The sequence below is a fragment of the Syngnathus acus genome, chromosome 2, assembly GCF_901709675.1.
Source record: "Syngnathus acus chromosome 2, fSynAcu1.2, whole genome shotgun sequence".
Lineage (NCBI taxonomy): Eukaryota > Metazoa > Chordata > Actinopteri > Syngnathiformes > Syngnathidae > Syngnathus > Syngnathus acus.
The window spans coordinates 14,123,281-14,137,494 of NC_051088.1; the positions used below are offsets into that span (position 1 = coordinate 14,123,281).

General features: G+C 43.4%; 1 protein-coding gene across 6 annotated transcripts in view; it reads right to left on the minus strand.

The window, feature by feature from the left end:
• The window catches only part of LOC119117695 (ankyrin repeat and SAM domain-containing protein 1A), a 31,473-nt gene that overhangs the window by 4,063 nt on the left and 13,196 nt on the right, over positions 1-14,214 (minus strand). For 3 of the 6 annotated variants that reach the window (XM_037244174.1, XM_037244140.1, XM_037244155.1), the window contains 17 exons: positions 13,526-13,822; positions 12,609-12,684; positions 12,420-12,521; positions 12,232-12,312; positions 11,887-12,056; positions 11,721-11,783; positions 11,428-11,560; positions 11,288-11,331; positions 11,113-11,191; positions 8,271-8,743; positions 5,493-5,549; positions 4,694-4,763; positions 2,729-2,841; positions 682-780; positions 416-562; positions 233-340; positions 19-144 (listed from right to left, as the gene is read on the minus strand). In XM_037244174.1, the coding sequence (XP_037100069.1) occupies positions 19-144; positions 233-340; positions 416-562; positions 682-780; positions 2,729-2,841; positions 4,694-4,763; positions 5,493-5,549; positions 8,271-8,743; positions 11,113-11,191; positions 11,288-11,331; positions 11,428-11,560; positions 11,721-11,783; positions 11,887-12,056; positions 12,232-12,312; positions 12,420-12,521; positions 12,609-12,684; positions 13,526-13,822 (2,238 nt within the window). The remainder of the gene's footprint in view (positions 1-18; positions 145-232; positions 341-415; positions 563-681; positions 781-2,728; positions 2,842-4,693; positions 4,764-5,492; positions 5,550-8,270; positions 8,744-11,112; positions 11,192-11,287; positions 11,332-11,427; positions 11,561-11,720; positions 11,784-11,886; positions 12,057-12,231; positions 12,313-12,419; positions 12,522-12,608; positions 12,685-13,525; positions 13,823-14,214) is intronic. The other 3 variants (XM_037244164.1, XM_037244183.1, XM_037244148.1) reach the window with 2 other exon arrangements.

The window sequence follows — 14,214 nt, forward strand, 5'->3', positions numbered from 1 at the left end:
AGAGGCTGATGAACGCACATGTGATCGGCGGCGTTCATGGCGTTGTCGTTGGGCGACGTCATAGTCGTTATCTGGCGCTTTCTTCCTCACCGGTTCCCCGGCTGGAAGCAGAGGATCCCTGGACTGAGATGTGGAGGAGTCCATCTGAGCAAGTGACAATGAAGACTGTGATTCTAGGAGGTCTAAGAGCATTTCAATCAAACCAGATTAAACTCGAAAAGGTTGCAATCACCCTGATCTGAGACAACCGAGGTGGCTTGATGGGAGGTTCTTCATAAGGCCTCTCTGCTAATGATGCAATAATGCGCTTCCTGTGACCAAGCAGGGTGATCTTCAGGACCTGAGGAAAACAAGCAAAATCAGAAATCCCAATTTCCACAAAGACACTCACACAAGGTTTATCACGCCTACTCACGTTGACAATCTCCAGTTCCCAAAGGTTCTTGACACAGTCCAGAGAGCGGTAACCACTGGCCAGGAAGTTATGAAGGTACTCATTCAGGCCCAGATTCTCCAACCAGGAAGAGAGGGAACTGCTGCCGTCACAGCCCAGTGCTTTCACCTGCAAGAAGCAAGTCATTACATCATAGCCACAAGAAGAAATATAGCAACGACCAGCAAGCAACTGAATGTGGTTCTTTGAAGTCAAGTTCAGAATGACGTAGTGTCTGCGCTTTATACCTTGGGTAGGGAACGTGCTGCATGCAGGATCTTCTTTCTGTGGCCTGGGTCTGCGATCCCGATCTCTCGCAAGTCCTGTTCCTCCATTACATTGCTCCCCTGTAATGCCACGTAAAGAAAAGCTAAATTATGTACTGTACTGTAGTCACGAGTAGAGCAAGGATTGTTCCTTGGGGTAGGATGTTTCCTACAGTGGATGTGGGGAAATGTGGAAAAACAATTTCCCTGAAATTAAAAAAAATACCCAATTTTTTTCAATGAACTGACCTGGTATTGGGGGAGGTCCAAGCATATTTCAGGGGGGCAGTGCCCCTGCGCCACCATCTCTCTAGCTCCGCCAGTGAGCGTATTACGGTTTGTATTTTATCTTATAATAAACACCACAAAATGAACTGAAAGCCAGAGGGATCAAGATATAATGGACGGAACCATACTGAGTCCAAAAGCAAAGTGAAATGAAGTATTTGCATATGTTGTATCATCAGACGATGCCCGGGGTGCATTTACAAATTTAATCATGCAAATGGGTCTTCTCTGCCGGGGTAAACATCAGGATGTCTGCACATAAATAAAGTACACTTTGCTTTCCTTTCCATCAAGTTTTTTGCTACAGACAACACTTGCGTTAGGTTTTTGTAAAAGTTGTACTTCAAATCAGTAACTTATAGCATCCTGCCAGAGCGCTAAATATAGTCGTCTAAAACACTGCTATGGATTGACCACTACTTTCAGTCAAGCAAAATAAGAGTCGGCACTTCAGGGTTTGTATTGATCACAACTAAATGCTACCTTTGCAGAAACAAATGTCGATTTCTTCCTAGGTAAGACGTGCAAAAACCCCTTTCAGGGAGCCCCACCTGCTGCAAATGGGGGGGCCGCATCAATAGAACATCCAAAGACACATTTGAGTGCAGGGAGCGGCTGACAGTGTGAATGATGAGCCATTTCTGGTTGCGCACACAATACAACCTTTGAGACCGTGCGTCATATTGATGGATAGTACAAAAAGGAACAACACAGGAAATCAATGAGACGGAAAATGCAAGTGTGTCAATCGGCCATGACGACTGAGTGGGGTCGACTAAAACGATTTAAGATTCCTTTTTGGTGACAAGATCAAGCCTACAAAATTGTAGATTGAATGAACTGATGATTATCACAAACTGTTGTGATTGATTATATTGGGATTGAATATGAGGTCGAAAGTTGCTGCTTTTCAGTAAAAGCTTCAGGTTGCTCACATGTTGTTCCAGGGTAGGTGGGAGACCCTTTTGGGATTCCCGCCCTTTTTGTCCCCGTTTAACTTCAAGAATAAAATCTCAAATCAAATCAAAATGCCGCAGGACATCGCAAGGCATCTCTTATGCTTTCAGAAGAAATAGTAGCTTGACGATATAAAGTCCATTATCGCACTGAGGCAAACTGCTGATTGCTTCTGCTGGGGGAGGGGGGGGGGCTTAAATTACTTGGGGAGCTGGATAGATAATAGCACATTCACTGAACATGGATCATTGCATTACTGTCCAACTGCAGATTACCGGTAACTGATACATGGGTGTGGGGGTTGAATTGAGTTGACAACAGTTTTAACCCGAGTTTCATCGGCTTATTCAACTTTATTGTAACAGAGGCAGGGAAAAGCCATTAAAAGACCCGCATGCACGCGCTGCATGCAGGCCAGGAAAACAAAAATGTGTTCCCTCAAATCATTACAAAGTATAAAAAGTATATCTATTTATAATTTCAGCTTTCTTTCAAAATAATCAAGAACCCATCAAGAGTTTTCAAATGTGTGTTTTCATGGACATTATGATTCCAACAAGGAATTAGTGCTAGGCGAGTAACTTTGAAGTATCACTTCAATTACATAAGGCTGTTGGTAACATCAAAAGAATCAAAGCTCGACTAAGTTAAACAGGAAAGAGGATTAAAAAGAAATGAATGCTGCAAATCTTTACATAAAATAGACAACAAACCTTCCCATCCTCCCCCAAGCCCCTACGATATCTTTAGGTCCCAAAATTATAAAAGAACAGCAGGCACTCACCATGTAGTGAAGGTCATCAAAACCGTTGAGGAGCAGCTTGCTTTCATACTGAGGCAACCCCAGCAGCTCCAGCCAATCTCCCACGGGCTGCTGCAGCAGTCGGACAGAGGCACCTGGCGACAGCGGAACACGCTTCAGCAGTGAGAAACCATTCAGCCGGTAACAGCGGCACGCTGAGGATGACATGTGACATAACCACATCATCTTCCACCAGCAGTGCCGAGCACACCGGCAACAGGACGGCGTAAGAGACAGTGTCCTCTGCGGGCATGGGGCCAGCTCCCGCGGGGCGGCTGGGACTGAGCCACAGTTTCCAAAGACGGACTTAAGCGTCCCCGTTCTGAGGGCCAGAGACGATTGTGGAATCGATGAGAGCTGGTTGACCACCATTGAATTAGTCGTCGATTCAGGAAGATAGCAAAAAAGTTCTTCTATTACGTTGGAAAGGTTCAAAAGTGGGCGACAGCAAGCCGCCAACGATTCTCATTCACGATTGATAATTATTAGATGCACGTCACATTGAGATTTCTAAAATGTACATCTTAAATTTGTTCAAAACCAACCCTGCTGGTGATGACACCATCAAATAAATCCATCAATAGAAAAAGCTCAAAACTTCTCCAATCCAAGGTCCAGTCAATCACTTGGACATCAGTAAAAGCGAGAAACAAAAATGCACTCTCACAGGAGGGGCTGTGCTTAGTCAGCTCATTTCGACAAGACTCCTTCTGCCTTTTCCCAGAGCTATGGTTGAGGTAGTGTCTATTTGTTTCTGGTGATGTCTCCCTCCCTCCCTTATCAACTCTCTCTCCTCTCTTTCTCTCTCTCTCACACACTCTTCTTGAGTGTTGCTCTTCCAATGTCAGCCTGAAGGCGGTGGGTGAATTTTGTGTCAATGGGAGGCAACCGTCATCCTTATTAACTTTTTGTTCTGGTCATTTTCTTCTCCACAACACCCTTTTTGATCCTGACAGAAATCAGTTGCGTAAGCAATGGGCCAATCAAACACCAGAGTTGACCAGACAAAATTGAAAAGATGCAAACCTAGCACAGAACCTCTTCTGCTTTGATTGTGGCGAAGATGCGAGTGCTCGGATGAAAGCTTAAGCTTTGATGCACACAGCAAGCAGAGTTAAGAGCGCAACATAAAGGAGGGAGGGAGGGAGGGAGGGAGGGAGGGGGAGATAGAGAGCGCCAGGGATGTGCAGGCGCCTACTGATTGACTGCAGTGCTCTCATCTTTCCTCAAGCCTATAAAGGAAGATGAGCTCATCCCCTGACATGGGTAATGCTTAATATTTAAACATGTCCCTCCTGTACGTGGCATAACAAACAAGGAATATAGAATGACACAATATGCTGGAGGGAGAGTCAGGTACTTGGTTGATTGGTTGAGCGTAATTAATTGAGAGGGCAAATCTGTAAACCAGAGGTTTATTTGAAATAGTCAAAGTTGAAAGGAGGAAGTGATTTGAAATGTGGAAATGCTCAAGCAGAATAAAACAAGACACACAAATGTGATTTGCTGCTTTCTAAAAGAAACTAAAAAGGAACCTGATGCACCTCTTTCTGTTCATTGTGTAAGATGCCTTTTTTATTTTATTTTTAACTCACGAGGTAACAGTGAGGTCCCGAAAAATGTAATTTAACTACGGCTGAAACACAGAGAGGGCAGTACTCAAATGTATTTTTTTCTATCGTCCCTTTCAGCCCCTGTTAAGCAAGTTAGCAGCTGGTTTGTCAACGTTATTGGTAACTACTACATTTAAATTAGCATATGTGGTACCTTCATGTTCCTCAAGATACAAGGATTGCCCCTCCCTTTTGCGTTGCTTGTAAAAATGTGACTTGGCTCCATCCATTCCACCACTAGATGGCGTTAGCAAACTTCACACCATCCAATCAGTGTAAGTACATGTAACTTGACAGGTAATGATTATTCATGATAATAATGACCATACTGTACCTGGCGTAGCGTATTGCTGATCTCGGGAAAAGTCGATGCCAGCGCCAATCAGCGTCATGATCTTCTCGATCTGAGGGCACAAGCAGAAGAGGGACATTATGCACCTGGAGGATCAATGAGCGTTTCTCCTCCACCAACCACCAGAAATGACAAGAAGCCCGCATGCCTCAAATAAACATTGTTGGGACTCATTCTAAAAAACAGCCAAATGTGTGGCTTAAAAAAGAAACAAGTATGTCCGTCCATGCATCGCAGCACAATGCATGAGAATTCTTCCAGTCGTCAAGTAGTATACGAGCTTCAGTAAGCAACACATGTTTAATATTTAATGAATACACAAATATTTCATCCCTGTTTCATCTTCTTTGCTCCTCTGTAAAAAAAATAAAGCATACTGTATAAACGTGTCTTTTTTTTTATTACAAAACATATTTTAAAAAAAAAAAAAAAAATTGTAAAAAATGTCCGTAGGTACACAATGGAATCTTTTTAATCTTGCACCATACCTTTAAAGTGTGAATTGAATAACTTCCATTATGAGTCATAACTGATGTCACGGATTTAGTTTGAATGATCAAGCAGCGTTCTAAAGCTTTGTCAAAAAAAAAAAAGTCATTTGGAAAATACAGAAGAGCAAAGATGCAATGCAAACCAGTCTCGGCGGATAATTTCAATAATTCCAAACATATCTGTGAACTCCTAAGAGAAACCAATTTAACTTCCACAAACAAGGCCTCTGAAGGAAAGAGAACCGAATCCCAAGAGAACCAGAAAATATTAAAAAGCATCAACATCTTACGCTGTCATAGGAATTAGATCCTGGTGCTTTTGTACTGGGAGAGGACATCAGTGTCTGCTGAGAGAGAATCCAGACTGGGTTTTCATTTTTCCCACGCGATACCTACACTCAAGTGTGCCGAGGCTTATAACAATCCTTTCCATAAATTCCCAAAATAAAACTGTACACACAAATAATTGTGCAAAATCAGCCTCAACCTTCATGGGAATGAAAACGTTTTTGCGCAGACCTAAAATGGGAGTTGGGTGAATTGTGGGAAAGTCTGCCTATGAACAAGGACATACAATGGATGGGGGGGTAAAAGTCACCGGCTAAGGTTGAGGTCAACAGCTGAAAAGCCAGCCGGTGCAGGAGATGGCGAGCATGGGATTAAAGCGAAGGAAACTCATTCATCAAGCGTCTCACAGCAGGATGACTGCACAACATAACTTGGCTACTACGTTATTATTCATTAATAGACTCAAACGAAATGAGGCTGAGATTCAGGCACACCAGCAAAAGGAGAGTTGGATGCTTTTCAAGGTGAGACAAGGTGGCAGCACGGATAGAGCGCACAAACCAAAAAGCCTTAAATTGGGAAGCCGGCGCACACACGCTGGGCTTGGATGGAAATTAAGGACTAGCACATGACGTCAAGGGGAACGAGTGAATCACTGTAGCAGGCAGGTGTCAGCACCTCAATGGCACACAGGGGCAAAGCACTGTCAGCAATCCTGTCAACGAGTCCAATGATAGTCCAATGTCATGCTCACTATTTTAGAAACAAGGTTCCTTCTGCAGATTGGAAATCCCTTCACCATTAAATCCTGTTTGGTTAAAAAGTGAAAAGTATTCATTTAATGCTCCTCTGGGGAACACAATATTTGTTTAATTCGGTCTGACAGATGTTTTGAACTAACTTTTGGGAGCGGAATCTAAAAGTGATCTCAGTTTTTCTTGATCACATCAGGTTTTTGAGCTATAGGATCCACGTTTACTTAAAAAGTATGAAATAAATGTGTCTGTATGAAAATACAACACTAAGATGCTAACACAAAATAGAACTTAGAATGGTAGGCCCTTGGTGAGGATAAATTCGCACTAATCGTCTTAATTCCTGCTATGCTAGCTTTCTGTTTGCAGATATTGGTAGTACTGATATATTGGGAACCGTTTCATTTGTGACTGTGACTAATAAGCTGGCAAGTCTTACCACAGCTGGAATTTTGCTTATCTGGTGTTTACTAGGGGGGGAAAAAATACTTGACGTGCTAGAAAAACACTGACAGCAAGTTTGGAAATAGGAATAAAAATGTACATACATTTTGGAAATCAAAATTTAGTTTGTATAAATTGTAACAAAAAGGTTTTTAAACCATTTGGACACCAAATAATTATTTTGGAGTAAGAATCTTGTGCTAGAGCAACAATCTACTCCTTGCCTTTTCATAACATGAAGCTACAAACCAAACATTTCAAACAAAAAAAGTTAAATACTGGAATCATTTACTTTGGAAAACAAGCCACCAACAGGGAATCAATACTCACAAAAGCAGGCTTCATAGCAGGGTCTTAACGGGCAACATTCAAAAGTGACGGTGGTGGGGGAAAGTGTCCCTCAGCCTCCCTGCCTCTCCTCCCATCTGTGCATTTCACATCGTGTCCCCCAGATTGTCATCTTAAATCTGAACCCACGGACCAATCCGAGGCCACATTGGCATGCACGTTACATACCAATGCACACGCATTCAGAGTGCCCAAGATAGGCCGAGACCTCATGCAAGTCAAATGTGCTTGTCTTTAAAATCCACCAAAGACGTGAGGTGTGGGAATGACAGAGAAACAGAATGTGTATTTTTAGCAAACTGGATTAAAAAGATTTTTTTTTTTTTTTTTAAATTAGACAATGTGTGGGGGGATTCCATTCCAAATAGAGAGGGTCCAAAATAGGATTTCAACAAACAAGCTTGAGCTAACACTTCATTGGCAGGCGAAGACATTTGTAGAAACCATGTTGACAAATCTAACATTGCTGCACATGATTGAAAAAAAGTGCATGAATGGATTAAACGTGTGAAGAAGTACCAGAACAAGATTCTTAACATGGTGAGGAACAACTTTAAGAAACTGCAGTGCTTGACTGGTCCTCTGTGCAGCTTTTGCAAAAAAAAAAAGAAAAAAAAAAAGAGAAAAGCAGAGCTGAAGGAAAATGTCTACCGTCTCTTCTTTCTGAATCTTAATTTACAAATCGCCGCCTGTCGTCTTATTTCCTCAGCTTCTCTCCGTGTTTATCCCCGTATCCTTGTTCTGGCTAATCTCCAGATTGAACATCAACATGCTGAAGGAAGTTGACGGTGTGTTTACTTTAAATATATAGCACACAATTGCCTAGCAAAATGGAGCTGTAAAGAAATGTAAAATCAAAGTTGGCTTTAAACTAAGGATACATTATATTACAAAACAACCCTATGGTTTAAAGCTTTGTGACTAAGAGTTTTGTCTGCGTCAACAGCAGGAGCTTTGTGCAGGGGGTGGAGGGGCGGGGCTTAAGTAACAAGTGTGTTCAAGCTTCTAAATTGTTACACTTTTATAACACGGCAGTGAAATGACAGCCACTGTTTAAAATGTAGTGATGTTAATACTTTGCATTCTCTACAAAGTACTTTCATACTTGGTAAAATTTGGTAGCACTGCATTCAGCCAGCATTTTGAAAATTCATTCAAGGTAGTTTGATTGCAGTGATATTTTTGGATGACTTTTTTTTTTTTTATGTCAGCACAATGACGCATGGAACTTACCTCATCCCATTCTGAGGTGAATGACGGCGATTTCTCGAGGCTTTTCTTCCCACTGCTACAATTGGAAACCGATTCACTTCGGTTCCCCAGTCCTCCGTCTTCCTCACTCGGAGGCGACACGAGCAAATCTGAGTCCGACTTGGAGAGGCTACGGGCCAGCTTCAGGTCCCCAGGAGGACGCATCCTACCAGATACTGCGCCTGAGTCCCTGGGCTCCTTGTTCACAGTTGCATAAATGGCTTTTGGATCACAGTCGGTCAGGATGGCAGCCATACTGGGCCGGCTCGGTGCAGTTGAAACAGCTCGCTCTTTGGTTTTGGCTCTGGTCTGCGGCTGGCTCTGACCAGGTGACGGGACACCTGGAATTCTGAACGGCTGCTCGCTGCAATCAAACACTGGAGATGATCCGTGCAGAAGGCCAGTGAACTGCTCCGGGATACCTGCACCCTGATCCGGGCTGAGCTGGGAGTTATCTAGACAGAGAAAAACATCACAAGGTCAGCAAGGAGGGGAGAGCTTTTTTTGGGAGGGCTGCAAGTGGATGGAAGACTGAGCGTCAGATCCTCGGGGCAGGGCTCATAAGAAACCGCCCACGCGGGCGCTGAAACAGTTTTGTAATTGTTTCCTAGCAGGGGTGATGGAGAGAGGTGGGGGCGGGTTGTTGGAGGAGAAGAAGACAGCCGGCATATGTTTGCGAGAGAAATTTCAAGATTCCACACCCGCTTCGCGGCAAGCTGATGACAAGCTGCCTGTATGAGCCGTTTCGTTTGTCTGTTGTTTTCCCTTACAGGGTCACAACAAACACTCCTCCAAACGACATACAGAGCTACGCTCCATCATATAAAACGCAGAAGGGAAATGAATGAAGACTCACCAAGGGGAGTTCCACTTTAAAGAGGGAGCCTTCTCCAACAAAAACAACTGCGCAATGAGACTGCTGCATAGCAAGTGCAATTAAAAACAATTACATTTCCCTCCTCCCTCCCCAAAGGAATTACAGCCACATAAGTAAGCCCCTTTTTCCTCCAACAAATCCACCACACAGCTTGGCTTTGCTTTAAAGAGGTATAAACACGTTTTTCTCTCCCACTTGGGCGCTGCTGTGTCGTGTGCTGTTGTCCGCCTGTCTGACTGGTAGCGCTCTGTGTTTTCTGAATTCTAATTCTGGACTCGGATGAAGGCTCAGGAATGGTAATTTGAATCGCCCCCATCCTCGGTGGCCAGACTTGAGGTAATTAGCACAGTGACACATGCAGAGAGAGGGGAATGGACTGTCTCTGGTAGGGTCATGGGGTCAGCGTGTTTGGTGACAGGGAAACTGGGGCAGTGGTCACAAGGGGGAGGAAAAAACTAAACAAAAAGCAAGGGCAGGTAGGTCATTATTTCAAAACAGACAAAGTTGCATTGTCTTTTCTGTTGGCTGACAACACCTTGAACTCTTGTCATGCACTGCCAAACATTTGAAGTATGGGAGGGTTAATGTGTAATAAAAGAGGTGAGCGGTTGCACGGTGCACATATGTCGGGATCCTCGCCAAACTCGAAGCAGCGTGAACGCCCTCCGAGCACTGCTTTCCACAATATCGCAACCGGTTAACGCCCTCCAGGATCGCTACACCGTCCACCTCTGCTCATCTTAAGACTTTGTTCGAGAGCACGGCTTGATATTATTGCGGCTCATATGCTGTAGATTAGGTCACTACAGATGTGGAGGACGTGTTTCCTTTGGCACGCCAAGCACCGTGTTTCAATGATGATGTCATGTTTGGTTTACGGAAACAGATGCAATGGTGCCAACGATCGTTCCACATCGTTGCATTTCCTGACCGGACTTAGGTTGCGGGGCCATTTGTGAAGGTCAAAATCAGCGACATATCTACTTGTTTTCGGTTGATTTGCATTTTAATATTTTGCCTACAGTAAGGGAAGAACTATTCCTCCATGGATGTCTGAACTTCATGCAGAGCAGAGCATTCCTACAGGGAACAAACAATATTGAGTTTGTGACTTGTGATATGCACAAGTATCGCTGACTATGCATTTATCCTCCACCTGCCACATGCTGAGTGTACAGAGGTCTGCTTCACAGGACGACGGGTAATCAGATCTGCCTCATGCGCAGCAAAAGTCACGCCCACATGAGCAAAATGAAATATTCTACTGAGACAGCTGGTTTGGATTTCATCATGGCAAGAAAGTTGTGCCTTCAATTTGCTGGGGTGCGTCAAGTCGAGGGGACCACTGAGGGAAAAACATTTGTATCAGAACCAGAATTGGTCATTTATTGGTCAAGTATGCGCTTCCCCTTATGATATTGGTTGTCATGGCAACGACAGTCCATTCTAATCTAAAAGGATTTGTCGAAGGATATTCATATATGAAATGATATCATGCAAAACAGAAAGCAATACTCTCTTCCAAACTTTTTGGATATTATCAGTCAAATGGGTCTTGCCCCTTTCCTGCTGCAGAACATCACCCAATCTACTACACTGACAAGCCAAGTCCACTCTGCTGTTCCAGTACATACCCTGGCAGGGTACATACAGTATTTGGCTGATACGCTGGGTTTGCGATTTTAATGATAGATAACCCCTCCTCTCCTTTTTCTTCACACAACAAGCTAGCCCAGAAGCAATTTCCAAAACAGGCGCAAAGGTGCAGCTCTTTCCCAAATGTGTAAACATTTGTCTCCTGCAAATTCAATGTTAACTCTCAAGTGAAATCTGGTAAGCTTTTTTTCCATATATAACATGAAATGAAGAGTCAAAACACACACACGAACCAAAGGACAAACAAGGCAGAAAAAGGACAATTTCCTTAGCGAAGATGTCTAACGTCACCTTCTAATGCTCGTAGGTCCACCCGTCCTGAGGGATGCAGCGTTTCTTTTGTGGAGTTATTTGGGACGTTGGATTTGCACTACAGTGGAACAGAGGAGTAACAGTCCGTTTATTCCAGCAAATCCAACAATCTTGGAATTTGCTAATGTTCACAAACATAGAATATGAAACATACCTGAGGTAGGACACTGTCAGATGACTGGATACGTGCGTTTTCATCTAAGGAAACAAAAGGCACAAGATATGGATGAAGGAACCATCCCATTCTGCTTTGATGAGACTATGAATGTTTGTCAAGCTATTCCCCGCATTCACCTTCATAAAATTGTGACTCTTGGCTTGGCGATGGGACTTTGGTTTGCGCAGTCACTAATAACTCATACGTGTGATCCTCCTCTTCCTCAGCAGTCTCTCCGCGCTCAGCAATACTGCTATTCATAATGAGTCCCTGTGCAGAGCAGAAGTGAGCAGAAAATAATTTGAAATGAACTGGATGACCTACATCTAAAAAAAAAATCTAAATGTCCATCAAGTCCTATGATTCTGTTAACACCAGTTATCCACTTCTCTTGAATTCAGACAACTTTTTTCTTAATTTTCAACCTCACCTCTGAGCTCACATCTTCTTCAAGACCAGGACCAGCATGTGATGAGTGGATAAAGCGATCTTTCTGTAAAAGACATATTGTTCCAAAGTTGAGGAAAACCAAGAAGAGCACTATCCCCCTCTAGCGGTAACTAGTTGGTATCACAGTTTGCATCGTCCACGTGTACCTTTCCCGCTTCACTCTCTGGCCTTCCAGAATCCCTGTCAGAGGATTTGCCACTTGTAAGGCTGTCCAGAGAATGGCAAGAGGTAGCTTCAAACAGAGCTTCATAAGGACTCTCCTCCTCAGGGTCCGGGGCCAGACCCGAGATCAACTCACTCACTTTCTCCAGATCGCCTACAAAACAGTTCAGAATGCGTGTTCATCAAGCCTCAATTCAGTTTTAACTATGAGCAGGTTGTCAACAACATGACACATAAAAAAAAGCAACACTTTTTTTTATAGTTGTAGTAGAATGGGCTGCTGCAATATTTTTATTATTTATTTTTTTTTTAAATCTGGCAAACCACACCATTGTTTCGAGGGCTCTCCGGGTATTGTGGGATTGGTGGAGGGGGAAGGTCGATGTCAGGAGGCTTTCCGCTCATAAGCCCTGGAGCAGACAAACATGCGATTTAATCACTAAATCACGACAAGAGGGGACTTCCAATGTAATTTCTGTGCTTTATTTTTTATTTTTTCCAGGCTGAATGCTCCTACCTTGGATAAGCCCAGCTATTGCTCTGCTCTTCTGAGAGGGCATGTCTTTGACGGTGTCCAGCGCTGTCAAGCCCTTCTGGTCCAGAATGTTCACATCGATACCTAAGAGTCGTCACACGGAAGAGTTATGCTAGCACTTAGCCTCTTCACTCAATTTGTCAAGGCAATAGATTAGATTTTACGTCAGACCTGCACTGAGAAGTTTCTGTACCACATCTATCTTCCCAAATAAGGCCGCTTCATGGAGCGCACTGCCTTTCTCCGTCTGATCAGAAAAGAAAGTGTAAGCAATAAGAGAAAGTAAAAAAGGGAAATTGAAAATTGTGTTCGAACACTATTCCTTAGATTATTTGAGGTTTTGACTCTTGGTTCCTCAATTATTGCTATTTATAATCACCAAGCCACAAAGGAAGTTTGTTCTTAACTCTCACTCAGAGCAAGCAAGTTTATGCAAAAAAATGTGCAAGAATGATCAATTCTTTTTTGTGACACACTAATTTCAAACTTGATTGCGCTCATGTTTTTATTCGTCACCTGTGGTGCAGACCGGGCCCTTTTATTTTCTACATCCTTACATTCAAATATTTAGGGGCAAGAATGAGCATCCTATATAATCTATTTACTTGGCAGTAGCACCGAGTAAGCACCTCTAATAGCAGTTCATTTTCCGGGTCACAGGATCATGCTAATTACAAGCAGCGGGATGCACGGCCTGAAGTCATGAGACAAGTCTTGATTTAGAAGAAAAGGAGGGAAGAAGAAAAGACAAAACAGATGGATGGTTTTGTACAGACCAAGCTACAGATGCCCCTCCCGCTTGTGGCGTTTCATGATCCAGCTTTTTTACTTTAAATCATTGTCACGTGGTTTGATTAGTATAATTTTTGTCTTCCTTTGCAGTGCTCAAGAACTCCATATTGCAAAGTTTTAGGGAGAAGTAGCACAAGCCACGGGAAATGCTGCAAGACGATTCTGGGTTTGCATATTAGGTAATATTGAAGGTTGTGATAGAAAACACATTAGAGCCAAGTGGGAAGAAAAAAAATAATGGTGACTGCATATCTAAACTTGGTTAGATGGAAAATTAAGAATGAACAAAAACATACCTCATAGTTAATGTCCATGCCAGCGTCAAGCAGCACCTCCACCACAGACAGATGTCCGTTACGGGAGGCTAAGTGCAGCGGCGTGTGCTTCTTAGTGTTGCAGCTAAGTAAGTTGGGGTGAGCGCTGAGCAGCAGCTTGACGACCTCGAGCCGGCCGTACAGCGCAGCCAGATCTAGGGGAGTCTCAAATTTGTTGTTCCTCATGGTTGGGTCCGTCAGCTCTTCCAGCAGCAACTGCACTACCTGCGAGTGCCCGTACTGGGCGGCGCAGTGCAGCGGCGTCTCGTTGTCATTGTTCTGTCGAGGGGTAGACAAATGGGTGTAAAAGCGGCAACACGCGCAAATTGGACAAAACTATATTAGGGGAAACAGAACATGAAACCAAAATTATTGGCACCAATTGGACTAGATAAAATAAATGTCCCAACCACCAATAAAATGCCATTTAGAAGGAAAAGAACGGAGGATGACGATTAGCGGCGGCAAAAGGGATTGCCACAGCCAAAAAGGCGTTGACGGAGACAGAGGCACCAAGGCAGGTGTGGAATTGGAAGACTTGGATTTTTAACCATCAAATCAAACATTATATTCACGCTTAATCCCATGAAGCAGTAAGTAATCGTGGCTCCGCGCTCCGAACTGATGAAATAGACTCAGCAGTAATTAATTATTTGGTTGTTATATAAACT